A 22,087-nucleotide genomic window follows, 5' to 3' on the forward strand; every position below is an offset into this window, starting at 1 on the left:
AATCAAGATAACGATTTTATACAAATAAAAACTGGAGATATGGTTAAAAAACTAAAAATCGTGTTTCAATTTTTCCTGGAGTTATTTTTCATTGTTGAGGTCTGAAACTTTGGGAAAACACATAATTGTGGATGCACTTGAAGTGTATATTTTTTATTTCTCAAAATATCGGGGGGCACTATTCTCCATCTTCACCTGCTAGACCCTTTGGTATAAATATTTAATATAATTTAGTTGGGATTGAAACCCTCTCAAACAATTGACATATGAAAAACAACAATGTATGAAAAATGAAGCAAAACAAAAAATAGCAAAGAAATCGTTCCCTCTTGATAAAACAATAAACATTGGTGCGTCCGAAATAATAAGATAATACGAACTGCCTAATAAATTAGTGTTCGACTCAACAGATTAACCTGGACACTCACTCACTAACTCAATCACACGCGCCCGCCCCTTTAACTTAACCTTGACAAATTTCGAAAGAAACTGTGATTAAATGAACCCGACTAAAGGAAAAAATTAAATTAATTAAATAATCTGAAAAAAGTTTTAGTTACACATGCGGAAAACATCCTCAACAACCTCCCTAAGCCGGCAAGCACATTTTATCATACAACAAACCAGATACCTTAAAAAGAAACAGAGTAACAGGTATACAAAATCGAGAGACAATGTTGGTGAACATCTGAATAATGCCTCTGTACACCACACCAGAGGGTTTTAAAGATATGACTGTTCCCTTGGAAGGTAAAAATGCAAGAGAGAGCGAACAATGGCGCACGTCCTGGCGTCAACGCGGTCCTGGGCAGGTTACCAAAGCGCACGCGCTTTGCTACTGCTCTGCTACGATAGCCCGCTCCCTACGCCTCAGCTTTCACACGGCGGGGCCTGCCAACGCCACCTGAAGTAAAGGCGACCCTGCCGAGGGACTGGCTGGCAGGCGGAATAGCGGGACACTCAAACTGGCCATATCATCCAAGTCCTATCCGTAGCCAAGCAGCATTTCCGCGTAAAAGATGTGGAAGCTCTCTCTCTCTCTTTCCTCATCTACTTCTCTCTCCCTCTCTCTAAGCGCAAGGGAGAAAGGAGGAAGACACGTGCCTCCCAATTATGCCCTTGAAAAGTGAACACATAAAAATATTAATCAAAGTTTCCTGCGTCACAATAAAAAAATACTCTCATTAATAGAACGCAGGCAGGTATACTTAAATACAGAGGGTACACTTATAGAATATAGGCAGTGATATTGAAATGCAGAACAAAATTAAAACGAATACAGTTTTCCACAACTATTGATAAAAAATAGCTTTGTTGCTTCTGGATTCTGGACTTGGTTTTTGTGCCAATCGCACTTTGCAACGTTACAACTACAATTACATTAAGTCTCTCCGTGTTTTATCAAAAATTGGTAATGAAAGTGATTTCATCATTATTTAAATCATAATCAAAACGGTTGAATACTATGTACCAGTCACTCAATTAATTTATTCCGAAGTGTTTTATTTTTGATATCTTGTTCCTGAAATTGTCAATTTTTGATTTGCTACCATGTTTTACTGTTTCATTTCTTGTAAGTTTGAAAACTTCGTTGAGAGAATAATTTGTGGGGCTACTTTTCCAATCCTTAAAGGCGTTTAACACCCACCTCATCAATAGAGTTTTTTGCATGGAGGTGCGATGGCTCAATATAATTTTTCCTTACAGTTGGAAAGCTCTTTGGATTGGCGCCACAATCGCTATCCTTAGACAATGAGCTTTTTCTCTTCTATGTTATTCATTGATCTTGTTCCGACGTCGCAATTGCAAACCTGAATGTTTGACAAAGTTCTCTTACCTCTTCCTCCCTCCTAAGCAATTCGTTCCATCCGTTTATCTCAATTACACTGTCACTGGCTGTGGGTACATTAGCATTGAAGAGTAAATCCTGCCTCCCTTCATTTATGATTGCAGGCACTCCATTTTGGTGTCTCCTGGACATCGTTCCGATCAAGAACGAGAAGAGGGAAGTGGTTCTCTTTCTGGCCTCGCACAAGGACATCACGCACACCAAGATGGCCGAACTGCAGCAGATATGTGAGTTTCCGAGCAGCGGTGAGTGGAGCCAATTCGAACACCCACTTCGTCAATAAGTATTTTGCATGTTGGTACGACGGCTAAAAAGAATTCTCCTACATATGTGTCGGAAATTTCTTTTGAGTGGCGCCACAATCGCTATCGTTGGAAGTTAAGCTTTTTTCCTTCTACAGGTATATTATTCCTAGGTTTCGTTGCTACGAAGGAACTTTAACACCGTAACGCACGCGAATGTTTGACAAAAGGCTTTTAATCGGAATGAAAATCTAGTTAATTGAATTACCATAACTCTTGTAATATGCAGTCATTTCTTTACCCCCAAAATCCTCTCCCCAGCTCCGTTAAGATTATCCGATCACGGGTGTTTAATTCGTTTGTTTACGTTGTAGAGTAACATAGCAACATGTGTCAACATGTGTGCAACATGTTCGTTCATTTATCACTCGAAGTGAAAAGTAACGAGAGTAAATTTTTTCATTTGAGTTTCATTTTTTACTTACTTTTTCCAAAATGAGTGGGCGACGGGGATGTTGGTTGACAGCACATGACGTTATAGTGTTCGAATCTCAAACTTCATTCAAGTGGACTTGCTATTATATAAAAGCAATAACCATGGACGTATCATTCATCTCAGTTGAACTAAAGAGTGGTTAACTGAATACGCAACTTTCTGAGTGATTGTAAACAAGAAGTAGTTGAAGACGGAATTAGCTTTGATGTGGTTAAAGTTACATCAAGTGTATCGGCCCCCTTTTGTACATTACATACATAAATTACCTTTCCTCGCGAATCAGCGGTAAAATACGTTTTTTTGATGACGACGCTGTCACTATCTCGAAATTGGTGACAAAACTCACTTTGGAATTCTGTCATCGGATTAAAGCAATATTCATGCGTGGAGCCAACCTTAAGAACTTAATCAAAGCAAATGCACGGCGGTACATTTCTTCCGTAGATGGGCCAGCTAGCCCCTTTTATATGCTTTGGATGGTGTCAACATGTATCTGGTAGTTTGATAATTTCGTACCTCTCGTGAGGGACACTCAAAAGAAATATTGATGGCAGAGCCCTGAATATTCGTCCAGAGTATTGTGGGAAGGTATTTGGATGAGAAACTAAAGTAAAAGAAAGCTGCTATTCTCCACTCGTTAGGCCACACCTTGATTATGAAGCGAGTACATGTGATCCGGTGCAGAAAGACTTAACTCGCGAACTGAATAAAATACAAAGGAAAGCTGCGCGATTCGACAAAAACTGACACGAACGAACAAAACACGCTACACAGATGTTAAGCGAATTAGGCTGGGAGCCGCTGGAGACTCAGAGGCTGCACTCTCTGTGATTGCTCGAGTTATTGAAACAGATATCTTTCTGAGTGGCACGGAGAACACAATATTAAAATCCAACTGTATTTCCAGGTCCCAAAGAAACGATCAAAGAGAGATATTTTGCCGAATTTGTTGACATAGGACTTTGTCAGGGCATTTCTTTTACACATGTTAACGGCTGGTGTCCTAAGGCCTCCGCCATACGCCCACCGAGGCTGCTTGGGGTAGTAGCTCGTAGACGAAGATGATGGGCCTTAGATAAGTTGTTAGGTGGTTAAGGATCCTTACGCCACTGTTAAAAAAGGAAAGAGACATGTGCAGTGGCGGAAAAAAATTAACGCAAAGCTCATTGGCGTCTGAAAGCGGCCAGTTCAGGAACTACTTGCTTTCCAAAATTTTGCTCTCGTAATAATCCCCTATAAACCGGGAATTTTAAAAGTTTCCACCGGGAAAATTATCATATCCGTCGTATTATGACAAAGCGAGAAATATCCAGCTACGAATTCTTCCCCATATTCTCCGAAGTATGCTTCGCCCACGATTCACCTAGAATGGAGTTCACTCTCGTCGGGACATTAGCGGACGCAGCCGACATATTGGTATTATTTATAGTATGCAAATTAAAATAACTGTCTTACAACCGCATTTCTGAGGCGAAATATCAACGTATACTTGAGCTCTTTTCTACTCCTAAACCTATTTTAGGTGTTTAAAGTCATCACAATTTGAAAATACGGACTAAATAAACAGCAGAAAACGCCATCAGTGGAAAATTTCAATGACTTCGAAATAAAATTATTTCCAACATTATGATGAAATATTTTTTTAGAGTACGTGTTATGCACATTTTGTTACCTTGGTCATTTGTTCAACGTTTCTGATGAAATACATACACAGACGCCCAAAATTTCCCGATTGAAAACTACTAAGTTTGGGCGGCTTGATGTTCTGCCTTCGCTCAGCTCTGCGGAACGCACGAGGAATTTTCCCTTGAAAAGAGGGAGGAGGAATAGGCCGTGACACATCGCACATGCAGCTAATGTTAGGGGCCTCGAAGCGGGGCTGGTCGTTGCGGAAAAGGTATTCAAAATTCACTCCACAGCCAACTGCCCAAATGGTTATGCAATACAGTAGTTGAGTTTCAACAAATAAATAAGCGCATAAGAAATCAATAGCCGTGCAACATCCTATGGTCCTTGTGATAGGTGTTGCGAGGTTTTAAGATACGAAAAATGTTTACAGTGTGTGCAGCATCAAGTCATCCGTCAATGGGACTTGATCCGTGGAACCTACGATTCGTTGTATGATACTTTACCCACTACACCACCGGAACGATAGACAGTCTCAATGCCCTATGTGTCGGCTGCGTCCGCTGATGTCCCGACGAGAGTATGAACCATTCTAGGTGAGTCGTGGGCGAAGTATACTTCGGAGATATGGAGAATAATTCGTAGCTGGATCTTTTGCGCGTTGTCATAATGCGACGGATACCTGTGTGATTGGGTGCATCCAGGAGGAGCTCCGCTCACTGAGAGGGTGATAAGCGAACCAGCGCTTTCTCACTAGATGCGACCGCTCACCACCTGATCACTAGTGAGCAGCCGCCATATTTGTGAGCGTATTCACTGGCATGATCAAGCGCTCACCGAGTAGGTGAGCGGCGCGTTTTCAAAGTGTCGAGTGGAAGAACTGTCGAGTGGAAGAACTGTCGAGTCGGGCTGCCGTATTAGTTATACGTTGCAACGTATCGTGCGCTGGGTGAATTATACGTAATGTAGGCACATGAAATGCGATTGGCAGAGGGTCTTTTGTTATTTCTTTACATAATACATTAGGTAGCCAAAATATGATTCTGCGATTGAATTTAGTCGTAAGCCGGGTGTAGTTCAGATGTAGTCTAAGCTGAAAAAGGGATTTTCTAGTTGAAATGTGTTTATAAATCGTTATTATTGTCTTATAGGCTTCAGAGAAATTCAAAAATATCTATTTATACAAATCGCGGGGTATTACTTGCCTGGTTAGTCAAAAAATAAGGCGTGAGTACATATCTCTCTCCTATTCGCTATTGCGTCCGCTAATGTCCCGACGAGAGTGAACTCCATTCTAGGTGAGTCAAGGGTGAAGCATACTTTGGAGCTTATATTACTACAGGAGGCTCCACTGCGGGGGAATCGCCGCGTTAATGTGAAACCGATCTCTGCACATTAATTCGCACTCCAACTTTAGTCACCAGTGGCGCAAGGATCGGTAGCCTTCAGTGTTTTACTCTCTGAATTCCCTTCATAACTCGGAAAGAAGTAATGCTGTCGTGGACCAGTGGCTTCAGTGTTCGATTCCCACGCTGAGGTTCTGAGGTCAGGACTCATAAATGACAATTATATTCAATATTACTTTCTACTTTTCTTTTAAGTAAGCCTGCTTTTCACTATTATTTATATGATTTTAACTAAAATTTTCACTTTTTCTGAGCGAGGATTTTTTCCTGAGCTCATGCGGCATGTGATGTTTTCCCAATTTTCTCATTGAATTATTTGATTTCCTTGTACCAACACGACGCATTACTTGCATAGATATGTATATTTAGATTCTTTCAAATTGAATTACGGGCTAGTTGACTTTTACAATTCAAGCTAGTTTTCTAATCGTTGGCAAAGAACCGTTGTAAACCAGATAGAGCGAGCGAGGGAGGGAATGGGTTCTTCCTCCAGAGCTGGGGACAGTCAGTCAGGCGGACGGGATCTTTTTAATCAGCGAGCTGTTACGCATCTAACAAGAGACTCCAGAGTAAATTTTGCTTTTTCCATCAAGAAAATGATCAATTTTAATTTTCTAAGAATATAGCTTTTCCTGTTATGTTTTTTCCTACTCGGCAGGGTGTTAAAAGTCCTAATGATAACGAAAACTGATTCGAAAACTAGGCATGAATCGTAAGAATGAGTTGATCATATCATATTGCAAACATAAAAGGAAACCAAATACATGTGTATCTTAATAATTCGACGTGTTGCGACTCGAAAATGCAAAAATTCAAAGGAAACTTCCGTATGAAAAAAGGAAAAACATCAGAAGTGTACAAAAACATTTCCTCGCACAGAATTAAAATTATCAGTGAAAATCATGAATATATGAATGTGAATAGCAGGTTTCTGAAAAAGAAAAAGTAGAAGGACATTATGAAAAAACTAACCGCTGGTGGGAATCGAACACGGAACTAGAAAATGAAATACCAGTACCTTTAATATTAATATTTGTTCAATATTCACCTTAAAATGTTCTTTAGAATTAACCAAATTATCAGAGGATCTTGAATCTATGAAACAGTTAATTTTACTTATGTTACATTGACTTCTTTCACTAATCTTCATTGTCTCTCTTCAAATGGCACTCAAAAAGTATATAATTACAGCATGAACACCCTGTTCTCCATCACTTTCGCCTTTTCTCTATCCTCTCCATGTTCACGGATCGGTACAATTTCACATCTATGTCCAACTACAGTATATCTTCGGCCTTGTCAATCACCAAATCGTTGTTTTTGTCTAAATTCATTGCTATTATGATGTATTGTAGCAATGATATTCCTTATGCCCGGGTTTCCCACAAAGGAAGCAAGTAAATGCTGCGTTGGTATACATTCTTCTTGTTCTTGACTTTCTTGTTTCAATTTCTTTATTTTCTTTACCTCTCCCTGTAGTTTCTTCTTTACAAGACTACCAGTTGGTTTGCTACACATCTCTTAAGCTGTTATGATGTCACAGACATTTTAGGCATGCGTAGTATGATATAGGTCACTTTTTCTTCCTCTGTTATCTCAGAACTTGCAACTTAGTAAATATTTCACTCACCTTTGTGATATGTTCTAACAATGATTTTCTTTCGTCATACTTCTTGTCCAACAGCCATTTTTGTAAGAAGAGCTTACTCCTAGTACTCTGCCTTTTAAATGTATTGGTTAAATTCTCTCAACATCATTCTTATTTTTTGATTATTCAAGATGAATGCCAATAAAGGCTTACATGAATAGTGCTTGAGCCTTATTTTCTTTGGTCTGATTTTCCCTCTCTTCACAAAATACTCTGACATTTATTTCATCTTTTACACCATTTTCTTTCTAAATGATTCTTATTCTAAATTCCCAACTGTTGAAATTCTTCCCCGAAAAGGGTTAAATGTTAGATTATCCTTTTCATAGCATCTTGTTTTTTTAGTTTATTTTCCTTCCTTCCGTTTTGAGTGATTTCTAGGTCATTGACCCTGATGAAAACAGAAAATTACGTCGGAAGCTTTTCTTTCTTCAAAAATGCTAGGTAGGCCAATATCAGCATAAGAATACTCAAAAGCTATTTAGTTGAAAACACGGTGTTCATTCTCACGCAAATTGCAGTTTAGTTCATTTAGAGGAGCACTGTGCGATCGATCGGAAAAGGTCCATTGCCGCCACAGGAGGGCAAGAAAAACCCTCCCCACTACCACTGTTATGTGGCGCCACTTGCGTTGCATTCGACCGCTTCTATCCCGATTCCCCCTGTCATCGCTTTTTCCACTTGGGCTTCACACTGGCTGCAGCGGCCCCTTGCGATACATTGGCCCTTATGACATCACGGCTGCGTCGAGAAATTTGAATGAGACTCTCCTTGTAATCTTATCGAACTGAAGAATATCACATTTATAAAATATACCCGTATTTTTTGCGAGTTATCAAAGATAATTGTGACCATTATATTTCGAAACATAACACCTTATGTGATGACTTAGGTGACGTATATCAAAGCACTCTCCAACGAAAAAATCGCGACCGCACAGTTCGTCACAATCAATAGGCATCCAAGGAAAATACTTAAGCGTTGAGAGACAGCAAAAAAACTGCTCTCCATGTTACTATTTTCCATGCTACGTAAAAAATGTATCTAAAATCCGTCGTGGAATAGTCATAACTGAGTTGGAGAAAGTATTTTGATGGTTGGCAAATAACTTAATCTTTCACGCGTTTAGGTTAGTCGAGAAACTCATTCAAAGCGAGCCCTATGAATAATATATGAATAAGGTAAAACTGAATTTTCAATGATGGTGACCGTGGTGCCACTTCGTTTGCTTTATTTTCACCCGTAGTACTTTTGTTCATTAATCATTTTCAACTGCTCTCCGGATGACAAATGACAGAGGCTCGTTGAGCCCTTCGTGAATTCCATGGGGCCATCAAACAAACCCTCTATCCTGGACTATTACATGTCTTCACAAAAAATTCCAGTGGGGCAGAAGTCGACCATAGGTTGGATCTTTGGCATTCCGGTCAATGGAAAAAGAATGCAAAAGGTCCGTGGTTCGATACGTGGTCCAAAAGGAATTATTTCATCACGGAACTTTGCTTGAATTCAAACGTCGGTAGGATAGAAATATATAATATGTTCTGTGCCTGTTTTGCATGATTAGTGGGAAGAATATTTCACTAAAGCTTGAATGACACGAGCATGCTTCCCATCCTTTTCAACCTGTAATAATTGCAGTGATCTCTCCAATATCGGCGCAGGTATGGCCGTTTAACTCGGATCATTTTCCGCGACGGCAGCAGGGATGGGAATCCCATTCCTTTCGTCCATCACTCGTGCCTTTGTCCGTCTCTTAAACCATCGCTGGCACCGTCTCTCAGCCAATCAGAACGCACGGCCACTGGCTGCCATGGTAACGGCACGCTTTGCTTTTAATGGAATGACAGTTATAAATGGAATAAGCGATGGAGAGAGAGAGAGAGAAGGTGGAGATGAAATGACGCGACAATTGATACTTTTTTTAAGAGACTCTCTCGCTGGAGCAATCATTCAAAAGGGGCGGGACAAATGATCATTTGATTGAGGATTGAACAAGCAGGAAAATGCTGAGAAATTCGTTCGCTAGCCAAATCAACCTGAGTTGTCCATCCAGTCCATCGCGGTCACATTCACTGCGGAATCACTCTGGGAATTATGGAGTCGTATAGAGAGAAATACACTAGCGCAAGAGCGTGTGAACAATGTGAGCGGACCACGCGAGAGACGGTCGGCAGGAAGGGGTGACGTCATCAACTTATCTGCGAAGGTCGCTGATTTATCGCCAAAATATTGAGAATACGAAATCAAAAGATGTGGTTTAGCGTAGGGAAAGTCTCTACATTTTGCGAACTAAACCATCGCAATCGATAATATTTGAAGATTTAGGTGAATTTTCCCGTTCCTTGATGGCAGAAGAGTCGAAGACATCGATTGGTCATGGACATGAAATCGAATCAAATTTAGAAGATGCATATAAAATGTGAAAAAATGGCCGTCCGAGACCCACCTGAACGGTACTTGTAATCCACATCACCATCAGCAGCAATCCTAAGATTGGCTCGGGACCTCCACTCAAATCTATTATCGGCTGATGTCTTTTCCTCTGCTTTCTTTCCTTCACCCGCTATCGCATCCGAGGCCCCCCTTCCCACCTCAACGATAAGTTTAGCGTCGCCCTCGCGTCGCATCACGTGACCAATTAAGTTCTCCCGCCATCTCCCCAACACGTTTATAGAGTGCAAACTTTGGACTCTGACATTGCACAGAAGTGAGCGAAATTGAGGAAGACGGCTAGCAATACGTGAGGGCTGGCTGATTATTATGAAGAGGGATCAGGGGAGAAATAAAATTGGAAATAACTAAGGAGATTAAGAGACTTCCATGTATTGACCGTTTTATGAAAAGCGTGGCATTAACAATTGAACGAAACTATGACCCCAGTAAATTGCGAAGGCGCAAATAGCCTTCCTCTCACTAAGTATTCAACTTCAATTGTCACCATCGCAACCATTTAGGGCACCCCCACCTCGAGGAAATGGATTCCATTTCCTGTCGTTAGCTCTTCCCCCTCCCACCATCACCACCTCCTCCCTACCTTAACCCGGCCGGACTCGGTGGCGCCGGGGTAAAGTCCCCGACTGCTAACCTAGAGGTCGCGGGTTCGAATCCCGCCTGGGTGGTTTGACCACCATCCAGGGCATGGGTGTATGTGATTGTCAGACAAGTTAATTGTAAGAGAGGAATATCTAGTCCTTAAATTCGCTTGTGAAATAAAGACGACATTATTATTATTCTTTATTCCACAAGATTTACTTGGAGGTCTGCCAGCGTCGGGCCTTGCCAAGACGCTGCCTCAAGTTACAATTCATTTAAAAACAATCTAACTGTTCTACATGTATCCAGTATTACAGATTTTTGAATGTTATATATTGTGTTTCTTTTAATTTTTAATTGTTCAATTCCAAAATTGAGCGATGAATGTATTATTCCTGTTGATGAGATTACTATGGGGATGACGGTGACCACGTCCTGTTTCCAGATAGTTTTTATTTGCCTTGCGAGGTCTTGATATTTTTGTTTCTTTTCCTCGTATTTCTTCTTAAGGTTGTGGTCAGCCGGAACTGCTATTTCAATTATAAAGGTCTGCTTTTCTTTTTTCTTAATCCAGATTATGTCCGGTCTGTTATGCTGGACAGGTTTGTCTGTGTAAATTGTGTTGTCCCAGTATAATTTGTAATTTTCATTTTCCAGCACTGTAGCAGGGGTGAAAAGGTAATATGGTTCATGATCCACTTTTAATCCGGTAACATACGCTATTTCTAAATAAATAATTTTGCATACATTATTGTGTCTTTTGGTGTATTCATTACCTACTAGATTCGTACATTCGCTAATTATGTGTTCTAACGTCTCACTCTTTGCATTACATTTGCGACATAAGTCATTTAATACGCTTCCGTCTTTGATTATATATTTCCTATCATTCTTCGTACCAATTACTCTGTCCTGAATGGCTACCATTGTCCCCTCCGTTTCCTTATATAGCTCACCTCTTTGTAACCAGGCATTTGATAGTGAGGTGTCTACGCATTCCTGATGAAGAAATTTGTGATGTATGCCATGTAGGTACTTGCTTGCTTCTCCATGTGTCTTCTAGCTCCTCTATTTTTTCTTCATCTATTGATTTGTCTCTGACATCAAGCTGGAGTGGTGTTGCTTTATCATCATTTTTTACGACTGACTTATAAAGGTTAGTCGTCTCGCCTTTTTGGAAAAAGTAATTTCGAAATTTATCTATAATTCTGTAATGTAGGCTCTTAATGCGTATTAAACCTCTACCACCATTTTTTCTTTTAATGTATAACCATTCGACAGCAGCATTTGGATGATGTGATTTGTAATCTGTTAATGCTTTCCTTGTCAATCTATCTAGGTCTTCTAAATCCGTATTAGTCCAATGAATGACACCAAATGTATACGTTAAAGTTGGAACAGCAAATGTATTTATGGCGTTTGTTGTATTCCTGCTATTTAACTGCGTTTTAAGTTTAAGTTGAAGCCTGTTTTTATATTCTCTTGTGACTTTTTCCTTAATTTCTTTCTGTGGGATTTGGGTGTTCTGCAGTATGCCAAGATATTTTTCATGTTCTTCCATGTTATCGATTTTTCCGCTATCTAAAAGATAATTATTATTATTATTATTATTATTAACCCCCTCCCCCCTCTCTGGTATGAATAAGATCGGAAATTTGTGTATCTTCACCTTTGGAAATTGCAAAGTGTAATGTCGAAACCTGGGCCGGTCAAGTACACTTCTGTGTAACATACCTACAATAGCGTATTTTTTGTTACGTTTCCTGTCACCAAGTCCACCAAGTATCGCCATCAAGCATTAAGTTGATCGTTAATGGACCTTGAAGGGACAGCGATGAAAAGGGGAGCCAGTTTTTATTTACCGCAGTTACAATTTGTATTTGAACTGGTGCGGGAAGATTAGAAGACATATGGAACAAGTTCTGTGAGGCATGTTTTATTCCCGAAGGAAAAGTTGGCGGTAATTTTAAGGCAAGTGTGGAGATACTTGCAAAGGAAAATATTTCAAAACTTTTGTTTTTAACTGAAAAAGTTTTAATTTTTATCAAAATAGTTATTTGTATTTCAAATGATTGGTTACTTTTTCCATTGAATTTGAATTTCCTCCTCTGCTATTCAATCTTAAGATTGGTTTTTGCAACTGCGTCTTGAATGGTCGCCATTTTTCATTCTTCTCGTCTCTCCGGCTTCTTCCCCTTCATTCCCTCGTTGCTTTTGCATAAAATATCCTTCATTATTTGGTCTGTAAACTGTAGTCGCGGGCCTTTTTGCATCAACGTGTCCCTCTAGGATAGGAGCCCTCCATAAAATAATATGAAAACCCTAATGGTGGGTAACGAATAGCAATCAATGCATTTCATTTTCTTTGATGAAGGAAACTACCCTATGGTACCAATGGGTTCAGTTTCAACTGTGACATAGATAGGTAATTCCCTCATTCTGCTGAATATACCCTTTCACTCTAACTAAGTCCCAGAGGTTGGTTAAGAATAATAACTACTCCAGAAGTTTCCCTCTTGCGCTGACTTCGCCTCTGTCCAAAAGACGCCGTCTCATTCGGCCATCTCATTTCGGAAATTCCAAGCGCATACTTCAATATTCATTCTTTCCATTTCAAGTTTTCGAGTCTACTGCATTGCAATAGATATCGCCATTTAAAAATCTAAAAGCGTGAAATACGTAGGAGTAATAATCTTTCGATTTGGGCATTAAAAAAATATACGCCCAAAAAGTTGGACTCCTCTATTCACGACTGATGACTCCGCATGCTTATCTTTTCTTTCATTTCATTCAATTTTTCTCGATTTAATTTTCGGCCTGTTCACTTAATTTGTAGCATTCGTCTAGGTATAGCACCATACTTTGGATGAAATCAATGTTTTCTAATCCTCTTGACCCAGAATCCATGTTTCACATCCATGTAATGCCATACTTCATACGTAGACTTTGAGAATTCTTTTTTAACTTCAAGAATGTTACCTCTGTATTTCAAAAATCAGACTTTTTTATTAAATGCTGCTTTTGCTTAAGCGATCCTAATTCTTATATCTACTTCATTACTTCCGTGCTGCGTGGTCTAACTCCCTAGATACGTGAAGCCGATGAAATTTGATGAAGTTTTTCTCTTCCAATTTATGTGCACTTTCATTACTTCATCTTTATCACACACCATTACTTTTCTTTTCGGTTTATTTACACGTCGCATTCTTCTATCATGATATCTTATATCGGAATTAATTTCCAATGGTCTCGACGTCTTCTTGACTTTCAGCAACAACAGCAATCTCGTCAGAATATCGTATCATGATTATTCTTTCGCAAAGTATTCTTATTCCTATGTCTAATTCTTCCTTGGATTTGTTAAGAGCCTCTTCTATTTTAAGGTACTGGCTGATACTTCTCAGCCTTGTCGAACACCTTTCTGAATCTCTACTTCCTCTTGCTCTGTTCTTCCAGAGATAACAGCCTTCCGCTACTTATAAAGGTTCCCTATAATCTATGCTTGCTTCTTTCAAGTTTGTAAATATTTTATTTCATTGCACGTCATGAAATGCTTTTTATATATCCACAAACTCTATATACAAAAACATACTAAACTAAATAAACTAAGAAGACCAATCAGGAATAGGTTTTTCTCAAAAGCAGTGGCAATTTGGCCTTGCTTAGAAATTGCTCATACAAGGTTGTACATTATTTTTTCATATTTCATCCCCCTGATTTCAGAAGTTCTGCTGGATTATTGTCCACACGAGCAGCCTGTTGTTTTCTAACATTTTCATCACTGACTAAAACTCATTTTTCATCATGGTTGCGCCTACATCACACTCATCTACCTCTGATTCCATTTCAAAAGCATCATCAAGGACTTTTCCATCTCTATAGGGATTTTTCTGGCATTGTTTCCATTTTTCTGCAATTTCTTCGTCACTGCTTAAAATGATTACATTCTCATCTCGTAATGCCCAGCCTCTGCTTATAGTCCCCCCAAAAAAGTGTTTTATCGACTCACAGGCCTTCCCTACATTTTCTCTTCTCATTTTGTTTTCGACCTCAGCGCAGATACCGTAAAGGAACATTTGTCTTAGCAGCCTCGCCTCAGGTGCCGTTTGTCATAATCTTATACATGCGTTGGTCTTCGCCATTAACTGAGCTTTTTAGTTTTCTTCTTTGTTCTATGATTTGAATTACATCGTCAGTATCACACTCTTCTCTTATCCCACTCTTTTTTGCCATTCTTTGCCTATTATTTCTTCCATTGACTGCAAGATATCATTTTTATGGTTTTCCAATTTCCCTCTATATAATTGCAATCACTTCATGGAGAAAATGTTTATTTATTTTATCGTCCGTTGCCTGTTGCTATGATTTCAGTGAACTGTGGATCGTGAGTTTTGATAAGATCACTTTCTGTGTCACAACCCGGGCAGGCTCTGCTGTCTTTGACTTGGTTTTTGAACGTATTCTTTACAATTATGTAGTTGATTTGATATCTGCTAATATCACCAGGCATTTTCCATGTGTACCTTCATCTAGGATGATGTTGTAAAAAGGTGTCTGTGATGTAAAGTCTATTTGTTTGGCGAATTCCACCAATATATCTCCTCTGCTGTTCCTTACTCATGATCCAAATGCTCCAACTGCACTTTTTTATTTTTCCCGCCCCTACAATACAATTCATGTCTCCCAATATACGGAGATTTTCATCCCCATTTTCTCTGCTTATCATTTATTCTATGCTTTCATGCATTTTATCAACTTCCTCTTCTCCATTTCCAGAAGTGGGAATTTATACTTGCGTTATAATAGGGTGGTTTCCTATTATTTTTTATTTCCTGAATCGAAAGATTATTGCTCCTTGAGTACGTATTTCACGCTTTTAGATTTTTAAATGACGATATATATTTTTGGCGATTAAATGGAAAGTGAAAATTCTCAAGCGCGCGAGAACGCGACGGCTAAGTATGAATGCTGGGAAAACTCCCGTGTGACGTCCTTCTAGTTCCCGCTGACGCAAGTGAGGTGACCTTGGGGCGAGGCTTTGAGCGCTGATACGACGCAGGATGCTAGCAGGTAGCAGAATACCCTGCTAGCTGGTAGCGCTTTGCTTAAACAAGGATTATTAATACCTTATCAAACGAAGGAAACTTTCCGACCTTAGGCAGTTTTAATAGGTGATTATTAAGACGTGTTTTCCTGAGCTCTGTGTCTCATGCATGCACTGGTAATCTCAGACAATGTATGTTAGAAAATATGAATGCATAAATTTGGTGATGTATGTATTTCCTATGTATTTGTGATACTGGGTGTATCGATACCTTTGATCGATACTATCGATTGTTAATTGCCGGTGCGGTCTGGTTGGTAACCAGTAAATAAGTTGGTGTTCTTGGAGTTAAACTGTTTCTTCTCTCGCTTGTGTCACGTCGATGACTGTTTAATTAATAAACGCAAAGTCACGCAAAGTCTATATATAAATCATTCAACAGGTTATGGCCCAGCTACGTGTGGCAACATTTTATAGAAATTTACGTGACTAGTGAAGTGCGAACCTTAGGAAAAGTGATCGCGAGTATTCCGTCATGGCAGAAGCGGAGAGTTTGACGAGGAGCATTTCCAAGTTCGATGGCACCAATTTCCAGCTGTGGAAATTTCAAATTAAGACTGTTTTCGTTGCTGGAGGAATACTAGATGTGGTGCTGGGAACAAGTCAACAGCCAGCAAATCTTCAAGATACTGCAGGGAAACAGTGGGTGAAGTACAATGCAAAAGCAATGTGCATTATAGCATCCTCAGTTGAGTATTCACAGCTAGAGTACTTACTTACGTGCACATCGGCGTCTGAAATGTGGGAAAAACTATGTTTCGTGCATGAGCAAAAGTCGGAAGCCAATAAGCTTCTTCTCATGAAGCGGTTTCACAAATATACAATGGGGCCGAGTGATTCTGTCGTAAAGCATATTGCGAAGTTACAAAATATTGTGGCCCAACTAAAAGACGTCGGAGAGCAGATATCGGATCTTGCTCTTATGGCAAAGATTCTGGGGAGTCTTCCCGCTAAGTTTCATCCACTAATTACGGCGTGGGATAACGTCGCAGCAGCTGACCAGACCGTAAAGAGACTTCAGGAGAGGCTGATCTCCGAGGAAGCAAGAATTACGGAGATAGAGGAGTCGGCGAGTGCGTTTGCAGCCATGTCGATAGATAGAGACAAAAAAGGGCAGTAGGAAAACAAGTTGGAAGTAAGCAGAAAGCCAAAATTGTTTGCTTTATATGTGGAAAACCTGGCCACATTGCCCGATATTGCAGGAAGAATAAAACGACGGAGAACAAGAAGAAGGAAGAAACAGAAACAGGATCTGGGAATAAATGTCCTGTGAGTGCTTTTGTTGCTTTTAGTAAAGATTCTACTCATGAACGCAGCAAACCTGTAGATAAGGCAAAAGATGTGAACTATTTTATCTCACGTAGTGAAGTAAAGGAGACCTGGCTCATGGACGGCGGTGCGTCTAGGCATATTTGCTACAGACGTGAGTGGTTTAATGATTTAGTTGAATGCGGAGATATCTCAGTTACTTTAGGAGATAACACGAAGTGCACAGCTGTAGGAGTTGGAACTGTTGTAATCCGCAAGTACGCGAACAAAAAGTGGGAGCTTGGGAGAATTGAAAATGTAACTTCGGAAAAATCTTTTCTCAGTCGGTGTATGTACTTCAAGAGGTTTTGAGGTTAGGTTTGCAGGAAATAACGTGATGGTGTGTCAAGATGGCAAGGTGCTAGCTACAGGTGTGAAACAGGAGAACGAAATATATAGAATGTTATTTGTTGTAGTCACTAATTGTCAGGCCAATCTCGCGTCAAGAGACAGCTTCAAAGTGTGGCATGAACGTCTGGGACACCTGAATGCTGGAGCGATGATTCAATTATCCAGGTTAGGCATTATCGAGGGGCTGAACCAAGCAGGAGGTGAAAAATTCGTTTGCGAGGCTTGCCAGCTGGGAAAATCTCATCGTAACACATACAAGAGTGTACCTAGAGACAGGAAATGTCAGCCAAGGATCGTAGAGTCGAAAGATGTCTAGTTCAATGAAGCAGATGAGAAAGTGCAGATTAGTAAGCAGCAAGAATTCCACTTTCAACTGCTAGGAGAAGAAGGAAATGAAGAAATTGATGGGGAAATAGGCAAAGATTATCCAAAAGTATGTAGTCAAGAAACTCAGCTATTACAAGGAGAAGGAGTAGCTCAACGTTGTTTAAGAGATAAAGAACAATTAAGAAAACCTCAGCGATATGGTATTGATGTAAGTTTCGCTGAGTGTGCTGAGCCGATCAATTATAGGGAAGCTGTTACAGGGCCTGAGAAGGAGAAGTGGAAGTAAGCTATAGAAGAAGAACTATCAGCTCACCGGGTTAATGGCACTTGGACTATTGTTTCGAGAAAAGGCAAGAAAATGATAGACTCGAAATGGGTATTTAAGATTCAAGACTCTGAAAGTGGCACACGCTACAAGGCTAGGTTGTGTGCAAGAGGGTTTAGTCAACGATCAGGGATTGATTATGAAGAGACATTCTCACCAGTTGTGAGGTATGACTCTTTGAGAACTCTCTTGGCAGTTGTAGCTGAAGAAGGCTTGGAGATGGTCCACATTGATGTTAAAACCGCCTTCCTGTATGGGGAATTGAAGGTAGAGGTATATATGTCAATCCCAGAAGGCATTGAGGTAAAATGTAATGATAATTGTGAGCTTGTATGTAAGTTGAATAAGTCATTATATGGTCTGAAACAATCTCCAAGAACCTGGAACCAAACATTTGTTAAATTCCTCAGTAAATTTCATTTTGTTGCCAGTGATGCTGACAAATGTATATTCACTCAAATTAAGTGTCCTAATAGAATGATTTTAGCTTTATTTGTAGATGATGGTCTACTGATTGGGAGCAATATGGAGATGATTCATGGTGTTCTGGAAGCTCTTGGTAAAGAGTATGAAATAAAAGTTACAGAGGTTCGGAACTTTTGTGGCATGGAAATTATGAGAGATCGAGCCGCAGGTACTATCCATGTTAATCAGACAACTTATGCCGGAAAAATCCTCCGGCAATTTCAGCTATTTGATTCTAATCCGGTGGATGTTCCTGCTGTTCCCAGTGTAAGGCTGAGTGAGGCAACCGATAATAGTGGTCTTACAAAATTTCCATATCGCCAAGCTGTAGGTTCACTTTTGTTTCTAGCTGTTGTTAGTAGACCTGATATTTCTTTTTCTGTTAATTGTGTGAGTAGGTACTTGAATAATTATGACGAAAGCCATGTTAATGCTGTAAAAAGAATTTTCAAATATGTCAAAGGTTCAGTTACTTATGGTATATTGTACAGTAGTGGTAGTTCAAGTGAAGATTTGATATACTTTAGTGACTCAGATTTTGCAGGAGATCCTGATACTCGTAGGTCAATGACTGGATTTGTGTGTTTGCTGTCAGGTGGTCCAATCACTTGGGTCTCTCAACGTCAGAAAATGGTGACACTCAGTACCACTGAAGCTGAATATGTATCTGCATGTATGGCTGCCAAGGATATAGTATGGTTGAAGAAACTGTTATATGATATTGGTTTTAATTGTGTGAGTTCAACCCCACTTTATGTGGACAACCAAAGTGCTATAAGGCTTGTCAAAAATCCCGAGTTCCACAAGCGGACTAAGCATATTGATATTAGATACCATTTCATTCGTGAGCAGTATGAAAAGAAAATTGTAAATGTTGAATATGTTCAAAGTAACGATCAGTTAGCAGATATTTTTACAAAACCTTTGTGTAAGGACAAGTTTGTTAGATTTAGAACATTATTGAATATTGTGTCTGCTATTTCAAAGTAACAGTGACTTATATTTTTTCTTTGTGTTCTTATTATGTTTTTAAGGAAGAGTTATCACAAATAGTGGGAGTGTTGGAAAATATGAATGCATAAATTTGGTGATGTATGTATTTCCTATGTATTTGTGATACTGGGTGTATCGATACCTTTGATCGATACTATCGATTGTTAATTGTTGGTGCGGTCTGGTTGGTAACCAGTAAATAAGCTGGTGTTCTTGAAGTTTAACTGTTTCTTCTCTCGCTTGTGTCACGTCTATGACTGTTTAATTAATAAACGCAAAGTCTATATATAAATCATTCAACAATGTAAAACTCCTATCTTACTCGTTTAGAAACTAGATCCCTGTGACGTTAAGTGGAGTGGCATCGCATGGGCGCCAATCTGGCCTTTTTCAAATGAGGATAAATTGACCCATAACATTCGTCTAAACTGGAATTTCTAAAACCAAATAATTTGTATAATATGAAAACACTAATGGTGGGTAACGAATAGCAATCAATGCATTTCATTTTCTTTGATGAAGGAAACTACCCTAGGGTACCTATGGGTTTAGTTTCAACTCTGACATAGATAGGTAATTCCCTCATTCTGCTGAATATACCCTTTTACCCTAACTAAGTCCCAGAGGTTGGTTAAGAATAATAACTACTCCAGAAGTTTCCCTCTTGCGCTGACTTCGCCTCTGTCCAAAAGACGCAGTCTCATTCGGCCATCTCATTTCGGAAATTCCAAGCGCATACATCAATATTCATTCTTTCCATTTCAAGTTTTCGAGTCTACTGCATTGCAATAGATATCGTCATTTAAAAATCTAAAAGCGTGAAATACGTAGGAGTAATAACCTTCGATTTGGTCATTAAAATAAATTATAGGAAACCACCCTATTTAAATTGATCATCAGATTTTTCATGCGTTGAAAATGATTGCTTTCTTCTCCTCATGCAACGAATGTGAGGGAGGAATATTCATGGTGAAATGGGTGAGGGAGGAATTCAGCGAATCATTTGAAGAGAGAGTGTGGATGTGGTCAGGAGGAGAAGACTAAATTTTATGCATTCATTTATCAGCATATTTGTGGTTTTAACCGTGATAAAAATGTTTTTAGGTCCAGGTCTTGTCCCGTTCTTGGGGTGAGTTTAAGCCCGTTGCTTGACTGGCGCTCAATATCTCGTGAAAATAGCCCCCAGAGAGCAGCATTAATACGTCATGGCTTGTGGAGCGATGGATATAACTCGGTTCTGACAAGTGCACTGCGTAAACCTGCCCCAGTGCCCGATGCGTAAACTTGCCTCGGTCTAGCCTAGTACCCCGGTCACATTCTGCTCTATTCTCACCTTCCGATATACAATATTTTTGTTTTGTTTTCGGGCGGAAGAACAAATAAAGCGAATAGTTTACCAACACAGGAACATGCAAAATATATTTGGCTATTAACAAAAAATGGTGTTTCTAGATCCAGAGCAAAATCACTCACCTTGTCATTCGATAATCGTCATCGCGAATGCAACGCGACTTGAACGTTGAATTCGTTTTATCTCAAAGGGCTGTTGGGATCATGGGAATCCTCAGAATAAGAATTTCCTCATCTATGAATTTTCCATTGAGTATAGCCGCGTCAATCACATTGATAATCAGTTTTTTATCACCAAATGCGTTCCATTGCATAGTTTTGTTTGCTTTGGGTTCCGAAGCAGCGTGAACACCGAACCTGCCTTCAGCAGTAAATTGTGCAGTGGTATGCCACGCATATATGAGGACTTAAAAAATTTAGATGGCTAGTTGGTGACTTCGTCATTGTTTGTTACACTGTCAATGGATCTCAATTAATGCAGAGTACAATCCATTTGATCCTGATTCATTACCAAGTTTCACTCATCCACATCTTCGTTCGTAGCCGCCAAAATTGCTCGCTCAATCAATCATTTGTGCTATTTGTCAATCAATCAATCATGTTCGGAAACACGTTTTCGATAATCTCATCTTTCGATGTTACGAAATTGCAAAACTTGCGTGGAAATAAAATCAATCCGCTCGATTCGTTGACAGGTGAACGGCCATTACCTAATGCTAGACAACAATTCCTTGAAGATTTGTTTACACACACGGTGGAGATGTGATTGTTGGCATCTCAATTCGAGCTGGGCTTAACTAAAATTAAATATTTCAATGTTATTTTAATATTTAAAATATATTATAAATTTAAAAAAGTTTTAAATATTGTTAAGAAGCTCGGACATTAAATTCGTTAAAACAAAACAAACCATCCAATTCTCACAAACTTCATAGCTTTTGCAGTGTTACCTAATCCTAAAAAAACCCTAAATTGAAGATTCAATTTTTTCCGTGAACGTTTATTATTTTTAATGCTTATTCAGTTATCCAGGGCTGAGACGAATCTAAAAAGCCAAACATCATTAAAATCGGTACAGCCGTTCTCGAGTTATAAATAAATGGTGTAGCTAACACGATTTTCGACTTTCTTTTACTTAATATGCACAGTGCATTGGAAAAGCAGCAGTATTATCAGCATATATATAGATTCTGACAATGAAATCAGGCATTTTTGTGATCCATGACGACGTCCATACCATCAGCGCATAGCTCAGTCAATCTCCCACAGTCGTACAAAATTATTTCCATCAATTGCTATAAAAAAACCAAAACTATTAAATCAAAAATGTAGTGGCGCATGTGTCCTTTTACTGATTTAAGTGGTAAATTAGCAAAAAAAATTATTTATCCCACATAGATTTTCGAATATGTGTTTATTGTATTAACAACATTTACTAAATAATTTATTATAAATCTGTGATTTAACAAGTAACAACAATATAAACATTCCAAAATAGTCTTTTTGGGTTGCTTTTATTTCATAATAATTATTGTAAAATAAAAAAAACATTTGTCCTACC

At 39.2% G+C, this 22,087-nt stretch overlaps 1 protein-coding gene across 1 annotated transcript in view; it reads left to right on the plus strand.

The window, feature by feature from the left end:
• The window catches only part of LOC124164280 (potassium voltage-gated channel subfamily H member 4), a 561,414-nt gene that overhangs the window by 373,552 nt on the left and 165,775 nt on the right, over positions 1-22,087 (plus strand). Inside the window, exon 4 of the mRNA XM_046541531.1 lies at positions 1,954-2,094. Within this exon, the coding sequence (XP_046397487.1) occupies positions 1,954-2,094 (141 nt within the window). The remainder of the gene's footprint in view (positions 1-1,953; positions 2,095-22,087) is intronic.

The sequence above is a fragment of the Ischnura elegans genome, chromosome 8 (assembly GCF_921293095.1).
Source record: "Ischnura elegans chromosome 8, ioIscEleg1.1, whole genome shotgun sequence".
NCBI classification, from domain to species: Eukaryota; Metazoa; Arthropoda; class Insecta; order Odonata; family Coenagrionidae; genus Ischnura; species Ischnura elegans.